The sequence below is a fragment of the Hyposmocoma kahamanoa genome, unplaced genomic scaffold, assembly GCF_003589595.1.
Source record: "Hyposmocoma kahamanoa isolate Upper Pololo Valley unplaced genomic scaffold, ASM358959v1 64, whole genome shotgun sequence".
NCBI lineage: Eukaryota > Metazoa > Arthropoda > Insecta > Lepidoptera > Cosmopterigidae > Hyposmocoma > Hyposmocoma kahamanoa.
The window spans coordinates 9,593,330-9,610,969 of record NW_020653852.1 but is presented as its reverse complement, the minus strand read 5'-3'; the positions used below and the strand labels follow the sequence as shown (position 1 = coordinate 9,610,969).

General features: G+C 36.6%; 1 protein-coding gene across 1 annotated transcript; it reads right to left on the bottom strand.

Annotated features, from left to right (window-relative positions):
• Positions 1 to 7: 7 nt before the first annotated feature.
• Positions 8 to 15,609, bottom strand: LOC113230778. Its single transcript, XM_026464865.1, has 8 exons — positions 15,400 to 15,609; positions 15,081 to 15,317; positions 8,932 to 9,187; positions 8,302 to 8,477; positions 7,823 to 7,945; positions 5,135 to 5,277; positions 3,498 to 3,669; positions 8 to 303 (listed from the first exon to the last, which is right to left on the bottom strand). The coding sequence occupies exons 1-8, from the start codon at positions 15,508 to 15,510 to the stop codon at positions 169 to 171; spliced, it is 1,353 nt and encodes a 450-aa protein (XP_026320650.1). The 5' UTR covers positions 15,511 to 15,609; the 3' UTR covers positions 8 to 168.
• Between the last annotated feature and the right edge of the window lie 2,031 nt (positions 15,610 to 17,640).

Below are 17,640 nucleotides of genomic sequence, written 5' to 3'. Positions count from 1 at the left end.
ACATTTTATTACAATTTTCTATCATTTTACATTAGAGTTTTAATATATTTTACTTCATAGTAATAGTAGAACGTAATTTTATATCACAAAAATATCGCTTTTTATAGTCCTTATTTACAAAAACTTATATAATGGAGTCTTCGAAGCCCACTTATCTATGGTTTCTATTTATTTATTTGTTTGGCTTAACCAGTAGGGTAGTATGTCATGCATAGCGTATCGCCACGTCCAGTGGCGCGCAAGTGCTTCGAACCGAGCTCGATCGCGGACGTACATCTCACCAATTTCTGGCTCCATGCACACCTGAAAAAATATTCCTATAAAGTTGTTTCAAAACTGACAAATACAAACTGATTCACTGATATTAGGAAGTTTGATATAAAGTACTGTTCGAAAATATGTGAAATACGTCGAAACGAGGTGTATAAACCAAACTGTGCTCATTATTTACTACCTATTTTCTACCATTTAGTACCTTTATTGACATATTTTCTATCCTTGCGCCAACGGAAATATTAAAGAGTGGCCATCCATTCTGACGTCAGATTGGCTGACTTTACGTTCTTCATGGTTCTAGCAGTATATAATTTACTTTTTTATATAACTATTTACTATCTAATTTCTATCTAAACATACTTTTTTCACTATTTGAGGAAATTTCTACAAAAAGTTATTTAAAAATAATAATAAAACACCTTTGCAAAAGTTATCTTCAGATAAGTAAGTGTAGTCCTTGGAAGTAAGACGTAAAGTTCGAACCGTAGTCCATTACATATTTCTCCTGCGAGGTTAGGTTCCGCGCGGATGCGCGAGGAGGAGGGTCGCGGGGGGAGAGACGTGTCGGTGTGTCGTTGCCGCTCGTCCTGTCCTCCGCGACCTTGGCGGGGCTGCACCGTGGTGGGCGCTCCAAGGGACTCTCTTCGGAGAGTCCACGCGGAAGCGCGTTAGGTGTTGCGGCGGAGCCTGTCATCAGATCCGCCGCGGGGGCTGGGGGAGCAGCCACTGAACTTCACAGTTGAGTGGATGCTGTCCTGGCCCCCCATGGCCCCTGGGTAGCGGACTCGGGGGAGTTCGTTGCCCAGCATAAAGGGGCCCGGGATGGAAGGCTCGTCTGGTGTTCGGCGAGCCTCACATTCGGAGTCGGGGGACCGATGTGTCTCCCTTCTCGAGGAGGGGCTGCGCAGGGCGCGGCCAGCCGCTGGTGGGGGCGCGGACGAGTGCAACAGCGTACCCGTACCCCCACCTACAGCGGAGAGGAGGAACACTCCGGGGATCTAATGCGGTCGGGCTGCTCCCCTTCAGGGTTCAGCCCAGTCCCACATAACCCCGGCTCTGCCCCCGCGGGGCCGGGGTGTCTGTAAGCAGATTCCCCCGGATTAACAAAAAAAAAAGGTTAGACAATCCCGGAACACTGAGCAACGTCGATCTGTTTGTGCCAAACAGGTACGGGCCGACGCCGACATCAATTGTTTACGCCCCCTGTGCGACATACTTGCCGGACTGACAACGCGCCCACGAAACGGTAGTCTCACGTTGCTTAATTGTCTAGTCGCTAAGTTCCAGGATGCTGACATCTTTTGCGACAGCAAATTTTTTTATTTAAAAAAATTTATTACAAACTTAGCGTATCAAATATGTATGTAGTTTAAGTAATTAGCATATAAGCGTTCTTGGTTGTTACTGTAAGTTTACATTGTGTCTTTAGTAAATAAATAAATAAATAAACTAAACGATTGTTAATGAACTGATTGTAATTCGTTCGCATGTTTAATACCTACAAATGTAATTTACATTTGTAATAGTGAATTCAACTAGTAATTAATATAATAATTATTATAAAATATTGCTTGCAAGGCAATCCAGAAACCGTTGTTGGCATATTCTAAGCGCCTGAATAAGTATTATTAGCAATTACACGTAGAAGATAAACTGTCTTTTTAGAAGATTTGCAAAGGGGTTTTATTATTATTTTTTAAATAACTTTTTATAAAAACCTCCTAAAATAGTGAAAAAAGTTTGTTTAGGTAGTAAATAGTTATATAAAAAACATTGAAACATTGACTCGCCTTTGTACACAAATATTTAAATTGTTTCTGAAAATTTGTAAGTTACTTTGTGGTACAATAAAGTGTTTAAATAAATAAAAATTGACTTACAAATAAATGGACGACGGGTCTAATACAAAAACCACGAAAAAAATGTCCCAAGTCAACCTATTTAAACGTAGTGACATGTAAAGGAATATGAAAAAGCTAAAACGTTGAATTTAAATTGTAATGTCATCGCAGTACTGTCTAATTTTGCTTGCTTCGCTGTCAGTCGAGCAAACGAAGACTAAAGCGTGAATGACGCTCTGTATACGATTTTAAGGCCCTATAAGTTCGGACACTTTTTAGTGCGGACCCGACGTCCATATAATTGTAAGTCAATGATAAAAAAAGTAAATTTTATACCAATCAGCCAACCTGACGTCAGAATGACTGGCCACTATTTACGTTAGCGCTAAGGTAGAAAATATATGCCAATAAAGATACTAAATAGTAGAAAATAGGTAGTAAATAATGAGCACAGTTTGATTTATATATCTCGTTTGGTCCAGCCATCCTGACGGACACAAAATCGTCTACTTAGAGATCTTTCCTAGTGCATATTGTGGCACATATTATTATTTTATTATATTATATATTATTACACTATCAATATTATCTTCTTAGCGCGCCCACTGCGCGCCGTATACGGACGCAAACATTCCCGTAATCTCCCAGTGCACTCGAGTTGCACAGCGCGTGACACGCCATTCATTAGAGAATTGGTGTTTGAAATATATAAACAAATATATTTAAACAGTTTATAAATCTATATTTTTTTGTTTATAGGAGGTTAGGGCTAAATAAAATAAGTTATATTATGTAAGGTTTAAATGATTTTTTTTTCTCTGGAGAGCCAAAATGACACTCAGAAATTTTAAAAAGAAAGGTAGGAAAAACAGGATACTGTTACCAATATCAAAATTAAATAAAATTAATTAACATTTTAATCTTTGCTCGATTTAAATTACTATTGATTTATATTTGATTCATTCAATACTAAGTTTTAGAACATAAAATACGCTAAATCAATAAACATCATTTCAACAACTCGCAATTCATTTCATGATCATATTCCCATAATCGTCTCTAACCACGATTCAGATAAAAATGTCATGTCATATGTAAGTACTCCATTTGACAAAGATTATTTCAATATACCACGATAATACTATTATGAATACCTTTTTTTTTTAAATTATGTTTATAACTTGTAGTAACGACGAAAATAATAATGTGACAACCCTACGCTCAGCCCAAGTCTCAAGTAGGCATTGATGCCGAACAGGCGGGTATTGAACTACTTGTCTATATCAATATTATACTAAGATTCAATGCAATATTGCTTCAATGTTGGTCGCGTAATATAACGTCCGGCAATGATTTGATAAGAGTACAATACACACTTACATTTGTATAAGGATCTGTAAGCAGACTCTGTATTGAGATCAGTACTTTGCTGATAGTGAGCGCCAGCGACCAGTTGTGGTGCACCGAGTCTATGCCGACGTCGCCGTGACGCGACACGTTCGGGTGAAGTATACGGGTTAAGAAGCGTACGACCGGCGGACTCATTGGGTAGCTGGGAATGAAAAAATCAGGTTTAACGTAATATTAGTGTAAATAATTTTAACTAAAAAACTACCGTGAGAATCAGACATTAACTAAACTAACGGATAACTCAAGTATTTGGCGAATTTTTGCTGGACATATTTCGAACCAGTGCGTGGCCCTTAATCATGAGCTTCCGCGGCAAAAATGGTGTAAATAACTACATTTTTGTAAACAAGCGCTTGTGGTATTCTTTTTTTTTTTATAAATGTATGTGACGGAACGAACAAGTCGTGTACCTAGTGGTAAGCGACACGCCTGTCCCTAACAGTCGCAGTACCACTCAGAGCTTTAAATCACAAAGATCTGAGGGGCAATACCACTGTGCTCGACACCCTGAAACATAAGTGGACAAGTCCCATGTGCCTGTACCCGTGCCTTTCGAAACCGGAACACAGTAGTGCTGACATTACCATATTATTTTACTGAACATTATAATGTGCACAATATATTTTATTATAGTACACATTACTATATTAATAGGTAAGGTGGCAGTACTTCCCTGGACGAACTCTTTCACAGAAACTCTACTGCTACTAAGTCTTATCTTAGACATCTATTTCGATGTCAAGCAGCCCAGATTCAGTAGATAAGCAGCAGCGTCTTCCAATGCGATTCCGACAGCCAATCTAACCTTATTTAGAGAGTGGCGATGCGGTGTTAGACGCACTGTAGGATGATTGTACTTTACCAGTATGTCGCTATTGTCAGAACTAATAACATTGGCGTCAGGGTTGTATGTACGAGTATGCTGAATTATATAAAGGTTCAGGTCGTGCACGATGTACAAGAACCCTACAATCGGATTGTTATATTTAAAAAAATTGAGTTAAACCTGACACCTACTAATGACACTTTTTCTTGATATATTATATATATGTTATATACCTTGACGGCTTGAGTAAGAAAGTGAAATCAATCCTATAAGGCAGTGTTTCTAAACTTTTTTCTAGTCATGAACCCTTCTCAAAATGTCAAAGAGCCCACGGACCCTTTCCGAAAAGATAAAAAATCCAGGTTTAGCTTTTACTACCTTATATTGTTTGCTATTAAACTTTATTTAATTACATATGAATACTTAGGAATAGTTATGTGATAGAAACCGTCACACAGTTGCTATTCCATTATGTTAATTGAGCTCGCCACGTACTCCCAGCGTTCATTACCAATATTAAGAAACCCTACTTTAAAGTAACACTATTGCACACTGTCACGTCAGTTTATTATCTCTAAACCTCTATCTACCGATAATTCGTCTTTTGTATATAATAAAATGAATCAATTAAATAAAAAAATCTTTTATTTAACTTTTTTTAGTAATAATAGAGATTAAGAGGTATAAGAATTTTATAAGTGTAGTACAACAATCCACTTATAGCCACTCTGGTAAACCTACAGCTTTACTATATATTAACAAAAGGGTAATTAATACTCACGAGTAAGGCACCTGTATGTACAAATAGAAGATTCCTCCCTCATAGGGCGATCCAACGGGGCCAGTCACGCTGGCCTGCCAGTGGCAACACTTGGGGTCCAGTGGAGTTGCCGCTATACCCTCTGGTGGATCGTTGCGCATCATCTAATAAGTTATACAAAGTTTGTTAAATAATACATTTCACTTCCAAATACTAGCGCATTATTCCAATGATAAATTGTTGGTCAAATAAGTGAACCGAACATTAGAGGAATTCGACTTTTATTAGTATGACAATCGCTTATGATTACATTCCCCATGGTTAACGGTGAACGTATGTGAATAGTCAATATAAATGTCATATTCCAGCATGGTCGAGGGTGCCACTGGTCAACAGCTCTGCCTCTCTCAAAACCAATTTCCATTCATATATACACCTTGAAACTAGTCACTACAATTCATTTATTCATACATTATTACAGGTAACCATTACCTGTAATAATAAAAATAAAATTCCATAAAATTATTATTACCATCTATACCAATAGATGGTAATCATAATTTTATGGAATCTCTGCAACAAGCAAAATGGCATAAAAAGTCAATTAAATAAAAGAATGCATTGGCAAACACAAAAAAAATAAAAAATAATAATAACACTAAAAAGCGCAGTGCCTTGCGTGAACAACGCCCTCAGGAGACAGCTGGGGCTGCCTGGACATTGTAGTGCCTCAGGGATGTTCGTGGAGGGTAGGATTGATAGTTTTCAGGTAATCATTCGCAAGTGAGTGGCATCCCTGTTGACCAGAGTGAGAGGCAGCACCAACAGTCTTCTTAAGGTATTACCTGAGAGGACGGACAGCCGAATACTTAAAGTACGGGATGGATGTCCATCCTTGTTCATGAAAATGAACACTTTGTATTTTACTAAAATAGTTGTAAATACCTACTAACACTATGTGGACATGTAACTACGTGAGGCGCACTATAAGTTTCCGGAATTAATATGAAAAAATACTATACATGGTCAGAAATGAATATATTATTTCTCAAAATATTCTCCGTTAGCGTTAAAGCACTTTTTCATACAGATGAACCAATATTGAAAACATTTATGCCACTCCTCCGTGACAATCTCTGAAACATATTTTTCATATTCTTCGACAGCCTCTTGAGGTGATGAAAATCGTTGACCGCGTAACTGGTTCTTAATTTTTGGAAATAAATAAAAGTCACAAGGTGCCAGGTCGGGACTGTACGCGCGATGGCTCATAACGTCAACGTTGTTCACCTTCAAAAATTCATTTGTCTGTCTGGCCGTGTGAGAAATGGCATTATCGTGGTACAAGATGATACGGCGTTTACGGTTATTTTTACGGAGTTTGTCAATAACTTCCGGCACACAAATGGTCGTGTACGATTCTCGAAAGCAACAATAGCCACGTGTCCCAGTTTTATTAAAAAAAGAAGCAACCATGCGCTTAGAGGCACTTTGCACGCGCGCCACTTTAGTTGGTTTCGGCTCATCTCGAAAGACCCATACGCTCGATTGCTGCTTTGTTTTGGGATCGTAACTATAAATCCATGTTTCGACACCTGTTACTATGTCCCACGCCAAATTTGACGCCCCTTTGTTGAATCTGGTAAGCATGGCGCGATCCGTTTTTTGAGCCTCAGTCAAATTGTGTGGGATCCACCGAGAGCACAGCTGTTTCACACCCAATAGTTTGTATAGTATTGATTGTATTTGACTCAACCTATGCCTTAAGGTGCCCGAATCTCATAGTATGTCACATGCCTGTCTGTTTTGATCATACGGCGCACAGAATCGATGTTTTTGTTGTGCATAGTAGTGGACGGGCGACCATCACGAAATTCGTCACTGTGATTCACACGACCGCGTTTGGATTCTGCATACCAGCTATAAATAAATAGTCGTCTTGCATGGTGCTTCATCGCCAAAAGCAGTTTGAAGCCGAGGGAAGCTCCGCTGAGCTATTGAATTACACTTTAAGTCGTAGAAAATCATACTACGAACATTTTCATGAGTTAAATTCATGGTGATGTAAACAACCATTTCTAAAATGACGCCACAATGTAAAAACAAGTGACAGTCAGATGAAATAAACTGTATTTTACGCCAAAGAGTGCCATTTTCAAATGTTGCAATTACTTTTTAAGTATTGTTTATGTAAGTGGCCAGTTCTAAGTTACCGGAACTGGCCACTTACATAAACAATATACCAGCTATAAATAAATAGTCGTCTTGCATGGTGCTTCATCGCCAAAAGCAGTTTGAAGCCGAGTGAAGCTCCGCTGAGCCGATTACTTTTTAAATATTGTTTATAGAAGTGGCCAGTTCCGGAAACTTATAGTACGCCCTATATAATCTACTGTCCGAAATAAATTATTTCATTTCAATAATAGGTACAATGCCAAAAAAGTGTAATAAGTAAATTGGTGACAAGTGTCAGCATTTACCTATTTTAAGGAACTGTCATTTAAATATTTTTCCATGCTGTTGTCAATTAATAGTTGTGATTTTTCATTGCATCTGGGATTTTATTGAATATTGCCATATCGTGTGCTTGTTTGCTTGTTTTGACACATCGCTCTTAGGCTCTAAATTCCCCGTCATAGTAACGATAGTGTCATGGCTACAGTATAATATAATTTACATGCTAAGTTGCAGGTCAGCCAGTTGTTTTACCTTTAATTCGATTCTGAGCCTGTTCCGCCGCCAGGCATTCTCCTCGCCTGCGGGCTGTGCTTGCACGCACATCTGTACCAAGCAGTTGCGGCAGAAACACGACTCCACCAGCGCTTGGTATTTCTGAACATGTTGAACTGAGTTAAATGTATTAAAAATTTGAGAAACAATTCTATATATTATACTTTTTTTATAATAATAAGTGACGGGACGAACAAGTCGTGCGCCTGGTGGTAAGTGACACGCCTATCCATAACAGTTTCAGTACCACTCAGGGATTTAAATCGGAAAGATATTAGGGGCATTACCACTGCGCCCGCCACCCTGAGACAAGTCTCATATGCCTGTAATTTCACCAGCACCCTTGTAAACCAAACTGCTACTAATTGATGTATGATGTTTATTCATTGTGGATGACTGCATCAAAAGTCTTAATTAGTTTTGTCAACTCCATTAACGCGATGAATCCTATATATCACCTCATGCCAATCGATGTCGAGGCGTAGTGGGCGGAAGAGCGGCCAGCGGCGCGCTGCAAAAGCAGCCCAGCGCGGTGGCGCCACTCGCGCGCGCACCAGCCGCCACCAGCGCGCGCACACGCACGCACACGCGCATAGAGACAGATCGTCCAGGTAGCTGAAGATGCATAGCAGCACTACCATACAAAATAACAAACAATTATTTTCAATGAACACAATTATATTCAAAACAGTTATTGATTTTTGCTTCATTAATTAATCTTCAGTCTCTTGTTTCACTTTGATAAAATAAATGAGTATTGTTGTTAAAAAAACACATTAAATTTAAAGATTTTATTGCAATTTGCAGTGTATGTACATGAAATCAAGAAATTATTATGATATGATGATGTATGTGACAAATAGTAAGTGCATTGGAATTTGAATCCCCTTCCTTTCTCTTCAATAGCTCTGAACATAGAAAGATTAATTGTTTTAAGTTATCTTATTCATTAAAAAGAAAATAGGTTGTATATCGAAAAAGCTCATATGCATCAAAGTGAAATAAGTTTAGATCAGAAGAATAATTTACAATACAAAGGAAAGTGTCCATTGCTTTAATAAAACTTATAAAAGAAAGAATTCCTTTACCTTCACTAGGAAGCTGTTCAACTAGGCCAGGGGCCAAATTGTCTGGTGGTCTAGGAATAGACAGCGCTTGCAGTGAGCGAGCCAAACTAGGAGGTTGTGGCGGTGGGCCTTGTCCAGCTCTATCGCCAAAGCTATCAGGGCGTGAAGAAGGGCCTCCAGATGCACTGCCTCCACTGCCACTACCACTGGCTCCAGGACCTGAATTACTGGCTCGACTTGCCTCATCTTCAGGACTTGTTTCACTGTCTAAAGAATTCTAGTAAAATCACACAAATTTTTTCTATTATTCTGAGACAGTGTGTGTACATAAATTTGTAAAAAGACATGCAAAATTTCTGAATGTGGATAGATTTTGTCATTATATAAATAATAATATGTATAACTGTGATAAGTCAACTAATTATGATCATACATATATTATAACCAGTGATCAGAATTGAGGGAGTTAATTTAGTTAAGCCAGAGAATAATTTGGATATTCTACATATTCAGGGACTCCTCGCAACTGATTGTATTTGTATTATTTATTGAAATTTGGGTACATTGGCAACAAATTATTATTTCCTATTAAGTACTTGCTACAAATTATTGTCAAAAAATAATCAAATCAAATCAAATGCATTTATTCGTCAACATAGGATACAGTACATTGAAATACATGGTATTAAATAAGTTATAGCGACCCTCTATGTTGCACCTTCAGGCATACGAACTACATAAGTGGATGATGAAGATAGTTATTTTACTTAATTATTATTTATTTACTTAATTATTACTCAATTTTATTTAATGTCAAATTACTTAATTATTACCGAAATATTCGTTTATAGAGTAAAATGTTTCATTAACAAGGTATTCAAATAGATTTCTTTTAAATGTTACAATGTCCTTAATATTCCTTATGTCAGATGGTAATTTATTATAAATCTTGGCACTCATTGCAATAATACTATTACATAGGAGGGCAGATCTGCCACCTACGCTGTCAAGTTTATTATTCCTACGGGCACTCTTAACACAATTAAAGAAGTTTGGATTGCGTCTGATGAAAACTGCGGTATTAAATACATAACGAGACATTAGCGTTAGTAATTTATGTTTCTTAAAATAAGGTCTGCAGCTATCTGTTCGTTTTAGACCACACATTGCTCTAATACACTTCTTTTGTGCTAGGAACACTCTCTTCACATTTATAGCATTACCTCAGAAAATTATTCCGTAGCGCAATTTTGAAGCTATGAAACCGTGATATGCTGTTAGAACCACCTCGAGGCTAGCTTTCTTCCTTAACATAAATAACGCGTATGAGAACTGGTTCACCTTCTTACATATAAATTCTATTTGGGATTGCCATTTCATGTTACTGTCTATATACAAGCCTAGAAATTTAGTAGTAGTGGTCATGTCAACGTCAATGTTATTATTAGTAAATGGGTTCAAGGGGGATTTTGTTAGTTGAAAGCTCATAACTTTAGTCTTACTGAGGTTTATACTTAAGTTGTTATTATTAAGCCACTCTACTACTTCTTTAAGACTGTCAAGTATTTTAGATTTGTCTTCGTACAGTATAGTACAATCATCTGCAAATAGTACCATCGGATAAAGTGTGGATTTTATTATGTCATTAATATAAATTAAAAATAAGAGTGGCCCCAAGATACTTCCTTGAGGGACACCATGAATAAGCGTATTTGATCTGGACGTATATATTTTTTCAGTATTTGTTTTATTGCAGATTCTATTTACTCTTGTTAATTGAATTCTATCACTAAGGTAGGACTTAAGTACAGACAAAGAGTTACCTCGAACACCGTAGGTCTCCAGTTTTTCTAAAAGTATTCTGTGATCAACAAAATCAAAAGCCTTTGTCATGTCTAAAAACAAGGCGAAGACTTCCCGCATTCTATCCATTCCTGAATATACCCTACTCAAAAACTCATAAACAGCTACATCTATTGATTTTCCTCTTCGAAATCCTTTTTGCTCTTTTGCAAATATATTTTTGCTTTCAAAATAATCGTACAGGTTATTGTGTATCACTTTTTCAAAGATCTTTGAGAGTGCCGGTATTAGGGCCACTGGTCTGTAATTTTTTAAGTCTTTTCTATCGTCTTTTTTATATATGGGATTGATTATTGTAGTTTTTAGTGCGGTAGGGTAAATTCCTTGTTCAAAACAAAGGTTTGCTATGTAGCTTAAAATTGGGGATATAGTAAGACATGTATTAGGGGTTAAAGTATGAAATTGCCGTTATATTGCAATAGGTTCTTTGAATTTTCATAGAATCTTCATGGTTTGAGGTTTTCGAATGAAACTTTTTTCAAATGGTTTCTGTGATTTTTTTTTTTTTAAATTTGAAACATTTGAATATCGACTTTCAATTGTTTTTGTTATTCAATTTAGACAAGAAAGATGGATACTGCGAAAATTCGAGTGATTTTTGAATACGAGTTCCGACGCGGAACTAACGCGGCAGAAACAGCCCGCAATATCAATGCTGCGTTTGGAGAGGGGTCTACTAATGAACGCACCGTGCGATTTTGGTTTAAACGCTTTCGTGATGGAAATTTCGACTTAAAGAACGAGGCACGAGGAAGACCGCCCACACAGGTGAATAACGATGAATTAAGAGAGATAGTGGAAGCCGATCCTAGTCAAACTACCCAGGAATTAGCGGCATGGTTTAACGTTACCTTACCCACAATATTGACTCACTTGCGTCAAATCAATAAAATAAAAAAATACGAAAAATGGGTGCCTCATGTTTTGACTGATCTGCAGAAAGAAACGCGTGTTGAAACTTGTGTTGCCTTGTTGAACCGGTACAGAAATGAAGGAATATTGGATCGAATTGTAACATGTGATGAAAAGTGGATTCTTTATGATAACCGGAAAAGAAAAAATGCAATGGCTGACCCCAGGTCAAATGCCACAACAGTGTCCTAAAGCAAAACTTACCAATAAAAAGGTAATGGTAACTGTTTGGTGGTCTCAGCATGGTGTTATTCACTATAGTTTTCTCCGATCTGGTCAAGCAATAACGGCAGATGTCTATTGTGCCGAACTCCGAACCATGTTGACAAAACTAGCAGTAAAACAGCCCCGACTCATGAGTCGATCTTCACCATTATTGCTCCACGACAACGCGAGACCTCACACAGCACGAGAAACCATTTTGACCCTTCAGGAACTGCAGTTAGAAACCATTCGTCATCCTCCGTATTCACCAGACCTTGCTCCAACGGACTACCATTTTTTTCGTGATTTGGACAATTTATCTACGTGACAAGAAGTTTTCTTCCCAGGAGGCAGTACAAAATGCTTTCACACAGTTTGTGCAGTCTAGATCGTCGGAGTTCTATCGCAAAGGCATTAATAACCTTCCCATTAGATGGCAGCAATGTACAGATAATAATGGCAACTATTTTGATTAAATAAATTTGTTAAAAATTAAAAAAATAAACAATTTAGATTTTCAGTACAAATCGGCAATTTCATACTTTAACCCCTATTATTTTTTAATACTTTAGTGTTTATGTCGTCATAACCCGTGCTTGTTGTGTTTTTAAGTAGATTAATAATCTGTGCAATAGATCCAGGATCAGTGGGCTTCATAAAAAAAGAGGAAGGACTGTTGTGTTTGCAAGTAGATTTGAAGTTTAGATTTTTGTTATGTTTTAATTTCGTAATATTAATACAGTAGTCATTAAAAAGTTGAGCAATCTTTGAAGGATTAGTAACACGTTTACCATCATGCACAATTCAGTGAATTGTTCCTTAGGCGTAAAATTTTTTTGTTTATTTATAATCTGCCATGTAGCCTTTGATTTATTACTTGACTTATAAATGTGATAGTTATTTTGAGCAAGTTGAGTTAAATTGATTATTTTATTGTATTTTTTAACAAATTTTCTAAAATTCTCTTTATCAACTTGTTTTTGGGATATCCTATTTTCCATAGCAAGGATCGTTTCCTTCTACTGCATTTTATAATGCCCTTAGATAACCACTTTGGCCTCTGTAATGTAGATCTCTTCATTCTGATTACCGGAAAGCAGAGATCGTATAACAGTTATTTTATTTTTTTATTTTATTTTTATTTTACTTCATCAAAAGACAAGCATTGGATATATTCGCTAAATTTTTTCAAATTTTCCTGGGAGTAGTCACGTTTAAAAAAATACCAATATTTGAACCTACATGATTTCTCTACTGGACAAGTCATAATTTGTGCTTTATGATCAGACAGGCCTAACTCTATCACTTCAGCTTTCCCGTTACGAATGTTGTGTATTATATTGTCGATGCACGTACCACTGTTTGGTCTTGTAATTTCATTAATACCGAATTCCATATTGTAGCTTTGTACTAATGTTTCAAATTCTTGCGTCATTTTATTATTTCTAGTTAATCTATCAATATTAAAATCGCCACAAATGATAATTTTTCTGTTATTAGATGTCATTGGAGATATAATTTCTTTGAAGTTTTTAGAAAACTGTTCGTAATATTTTGCAGCATCTTTACTCTTTGGTGATTTGTATACGCATATGACAATTAACTTATGATCAACAAGTTCAATTCCACAGCACTCCATAACATATGGTATACTATATTTAGGTATAGATTCAATTACTTTAACGTTCAAGTCATGCCTAGTCAAAATACAAGAACCTCCAGATCTGTATTACGTGTAGAAAAAGTCCGTAGTTTATAATTCTGCATGCCTAATAGTGAAGTATCTTCTTTGATCATATTATGTTCTGTAACGCATAACACATCAATTAGTTTATTATTACGTTTGAGTTCATTTAATCCTACTATCAATTTGTCTGATTTATTTAATAATCCATTAATATTCTGATGAAGTATGTTTATATGATTATACACGAAAAAAATTATTATCAAATGAATTTAATACGGAATCATTACGATTTGCTGTAGAACCACTATTTTTTGTTACTTCCAATACTCCCACATTTTTAGCAATCAATTCTAATGATAAGCTACTACTTATACCAGTCATCAGTTCATCCAAATCTTTAAAAATCGAGTTATATCCATAATTGTTAAGAGTGCCACTATATGTCTTGAACATACTATAGTCATATTTTAATTTCGAATTAGAGTCATGAATATATGCGTATCCATGTATCTCGTTATCATACCATAATAAATTATTAAAAGTGCCAATTCTCGAGTTATATATACTGATATAGTTATATATATGATTAATAATATTTATTGTAATTGTGTTTCTGTAGGTACTTGTGTATTTAAATACTTTATTTAGCCATTCACAAAATAACATTTGACAACCTATACTTTGAAATGTTTTGAAAATAGTAAAAAAGAAATTATATATGAATTGATGATGAAATGGGTATGTCCATACTAAGAAAATATTTGTACTTAAGGTAAACTAATTCCCACAATTCTGATCAACGATTATAGCATTAGAATCTTTATATTTTCTGTCCATCACATCTTAACCCTTTCATGGACAGTAGTTGAATAGTACCACACAAGAGTTGTTTAGTAGCAGTAGAATTCCTTGTGAAAGAGTTCATCCAGGATAGTACTACCACCTTACCTATTTCTGCCACCAAGCATTAATGTTAGTATTTAGGTGTTCCGGTTTTGAAGGGTAAGGGTGCTGGTGAAATTACAGGCACATGGGACTTGTCAACTTATGTCTCAAGGTGACGGGTGCAGTGGCAGTACCCATCAGATCTTTGCGATTTAAAGCTCTGAGTGGTACTGTAACTGTCATGGACAAGCATGTGGCTTCTCATCAGGCGCACAACTTGTTTGTCCTGCCACTTGATATTATAAAAAAAAAATAGAATAATGCTAGTACTTTTCTTGCGATAGTACTTATATTGATTTAATATAAAATGTTCAATATATGTAAAGCATTGCATTTTGTCAGTACATTGTTGATACATCTCTATGGGAAAGCAGTAGGCGGCAAAACACTTGGAAATCACACTGTAAAGCCTGCAGTTGGTTTTTTGAGATCTATATAGCAAAGTGGAGTAACCCATACTGTCATATTCTTATATTTAATTTCACGGTAAAGGCCGTCATTGTCCATAAAAGGGTTAAGACGAATGTAGTCAAATTCGACTAAAGTAATAAGTACTCACTCTATAGTACCACCAAGCAGGTAAAGGACATGTTCTGTTTAGTCTACGATCTGAGCTATAATTCAAATCTGATGGCTCATCATTCCCAGAGTCACCATCATCAGTTTTCTCGCTGTAGAAGTAGGAACTTGGCAAATACGAGGGGAAATCCGGGAAGAGGAATGCATGACATGTGACACACACTGGCTCTCCAAAACTCGGTCCGTAGTAACCATTGCATACGTAACATGTTGAATTCTATAATTCAATGTCTATAATTATAATAAATTCTTGTGTGTATTTAATGTAACAATGGTAAAAATAAGATAGTTTTACATACGTTAAACTCGAATTCGATTGGTTGTTCTAACGGCGTAGTTATCACAAGTTTATCACCGTTGTCTTCCAATTTTTTTATAAAATTCAAAAACTCTGGTCCTATTGCAGCCATTTTACTGTGATTCTTCAATATAATTTAATTTATTTCCATTTTTATTTCGGATTTATGTCAACAAAAACAATCCACAGTCACACTCACACTATATAATAACAGGCCAAAGAGTAAATAACAAGCTAAAGGCTATTACTATATCTTTCTAATTTGTGTATTAGTTTGTGGAGCAGGATGTCAGCTTGACATTGACAATTGAAATTGAAATAATTGAAGTTTAAGGGTTAGAACTCTACTCAATGCTCAAGTTCGGCTTGAATATGATTTAGAAATCATACTCAAGTCCTTGCCACTAGAGTCGTATTTCCATATCTTGAAATCATACTCGAGTCCTAACTTGAGCATTGAGTAGAGTTCTGGAATGGTGGTGGGCGTTTCAGAACGCAAACAGTTTCTGAAATTAGCTATCGATACAGTAGCGGCTTTTGGGTTTTAGTTGTCAAATGAAAGTATTTATTCTGTCCGAGTAACTGGTTACTAACCGGACCTTAAATATGGGTCACTTTTCATATACAGAGCGTCCGAGCTAAGAGTACATTTTAATTTGACAGTATAAAGCCCGGCAAAAATCCGATTCATATCGACGTCACGTCGGCGTCAACTGCCGCGTACACGAATGTAAACGGAAGCGATGCATTCTTTGCAGAACTCTATTCAAGGCTCAAGTCAGGACTTGAGCAGACTTGAGTATGATTTCAAGCACTGGATATACGACCCCAATGGCATGAACTTGAGTATGATTTTCAGTGCTCACTGCAATATTCAAGTCCTGACTTGAGTATTGAGTAGAGTTCTGGAATACGACCCTCACTGCCTTTAAATTTAAGTGCAATTAGCCATGAATTAGTTATTAATAATATCATGTAAGTATATCAATCAATCTCGTTGAATTGACATTCTTGATAGTTGACCGTTACGTATGTGAAGTGGCGTTTTATTATAAAATACGATTTTTAAAGTATAAAAAAGTTGTTTTTGAAACAAATAAAATTGCTTTTGTAATTAAGTTCATAAGTGGGAGAGTTTTATAAACTGTAAATATTTCAAATTAGTGTGTAGTATGTATATATATACATATATTGTAAATAATTTGTATTGAAATTTTACCAAAAATAATGGCGTCTCGCGCCAATTGCAGTATGTTGTGAGACTATTTTACCAAAGACAGTATAAACAAAAAAGGAAAATGTCTAATGTGCAGTGAGCTGTACAGCTACAAATCAAGCACGGGCAATTTTTAAAGCACACCTACGCAAAAAACACTTAGATATATGTATTAAGTAATAATTTGCAGCCAGTCCTAAGACTGGATATAATATGAAGGGAAGTTCATCGACAACGCTCTACCGCTAAATGCATCGTTTCACAAACTGCACATTTATTGAGTGACGTATTGAAATCAAATACGGTCAAAAAAGCAGCTACTGATAATAAATAGTTTCAGAAACCGTTATTGGTATTCGAAACCTGCTATCGTTTCGGTTCAGTTAAAACCTGCTATTTCTCCTCTACACAATGCTCAAGTCAGGACTTGAGCAGACTTGAGTATGATTTCAAGCACTGGAAATGCGACTCTAATGGCAAGGACTTGAGTATGATTTCTAGTGCTTGAACTCATACTCAAGTCCTTGCCATTAGAGTCATATTTCCAGTGCTTGAAATCATACTCAATTCCTGACTTGAGCATTGAGTAGAGTTCTGGAATACGGCCCTCAGTATACTAAATCTATGGTATAGATTAGGCAATTTTCCGAAAAATTTCAAAACGTATTAATTTTTCCAGAATAATTCCCGTAAAATTGGAAAAATATAATTTGCGGGTGCGAATAAATGAAATGTACGTGGAAGCTCCTTGTGTTCACAGCGATCACGCGCGCCGGCGGCGGCGCCTACCTCGAAGCGGGTATTGGCACGGGTGCGTGCGCGCTGCGCGGGTAGATCAATTAGTTCGATCCGTCGTACCTTTCACAATGCTTGGTCTAGCGTCTGTTTGCAATTCCGACGTGTAGATCTTCCCGCTCGTAGTCGCTTCGGCAATGTGAGAGGGAAGACGCCAAGACCCGCGCGCCCATACCCGCCACCGCGCCTGCGCCTGTACTGTGAATAAGCCCAATTTTATAAACGAATTTT

Bases quoted from the DNA above. Each gene is read 5' to 3' on its own strand.
- LOC113230778 (XM_026464865.1), bottom strand. From the start codon at position 15,510: ATGGCTGCAATAGGACCAGAGTTTTTGAATTTTATAAAAAAATTGGAA. The intron at 8,478-8,931 runs GTAAAGGAATTC...TTTGTATGGTAG, and splicing joins TGAACAGCTTCCTAGTGAAG to TGCTGCTATGCATCTTCAGC. The intron at 3,670-5,134 runs GTGAGTATTAAT...TTTCATTCCCAG, and splicing joins TACATACAGGTGCCTTACTC to CTACCCAATGAGTCCGCCGG.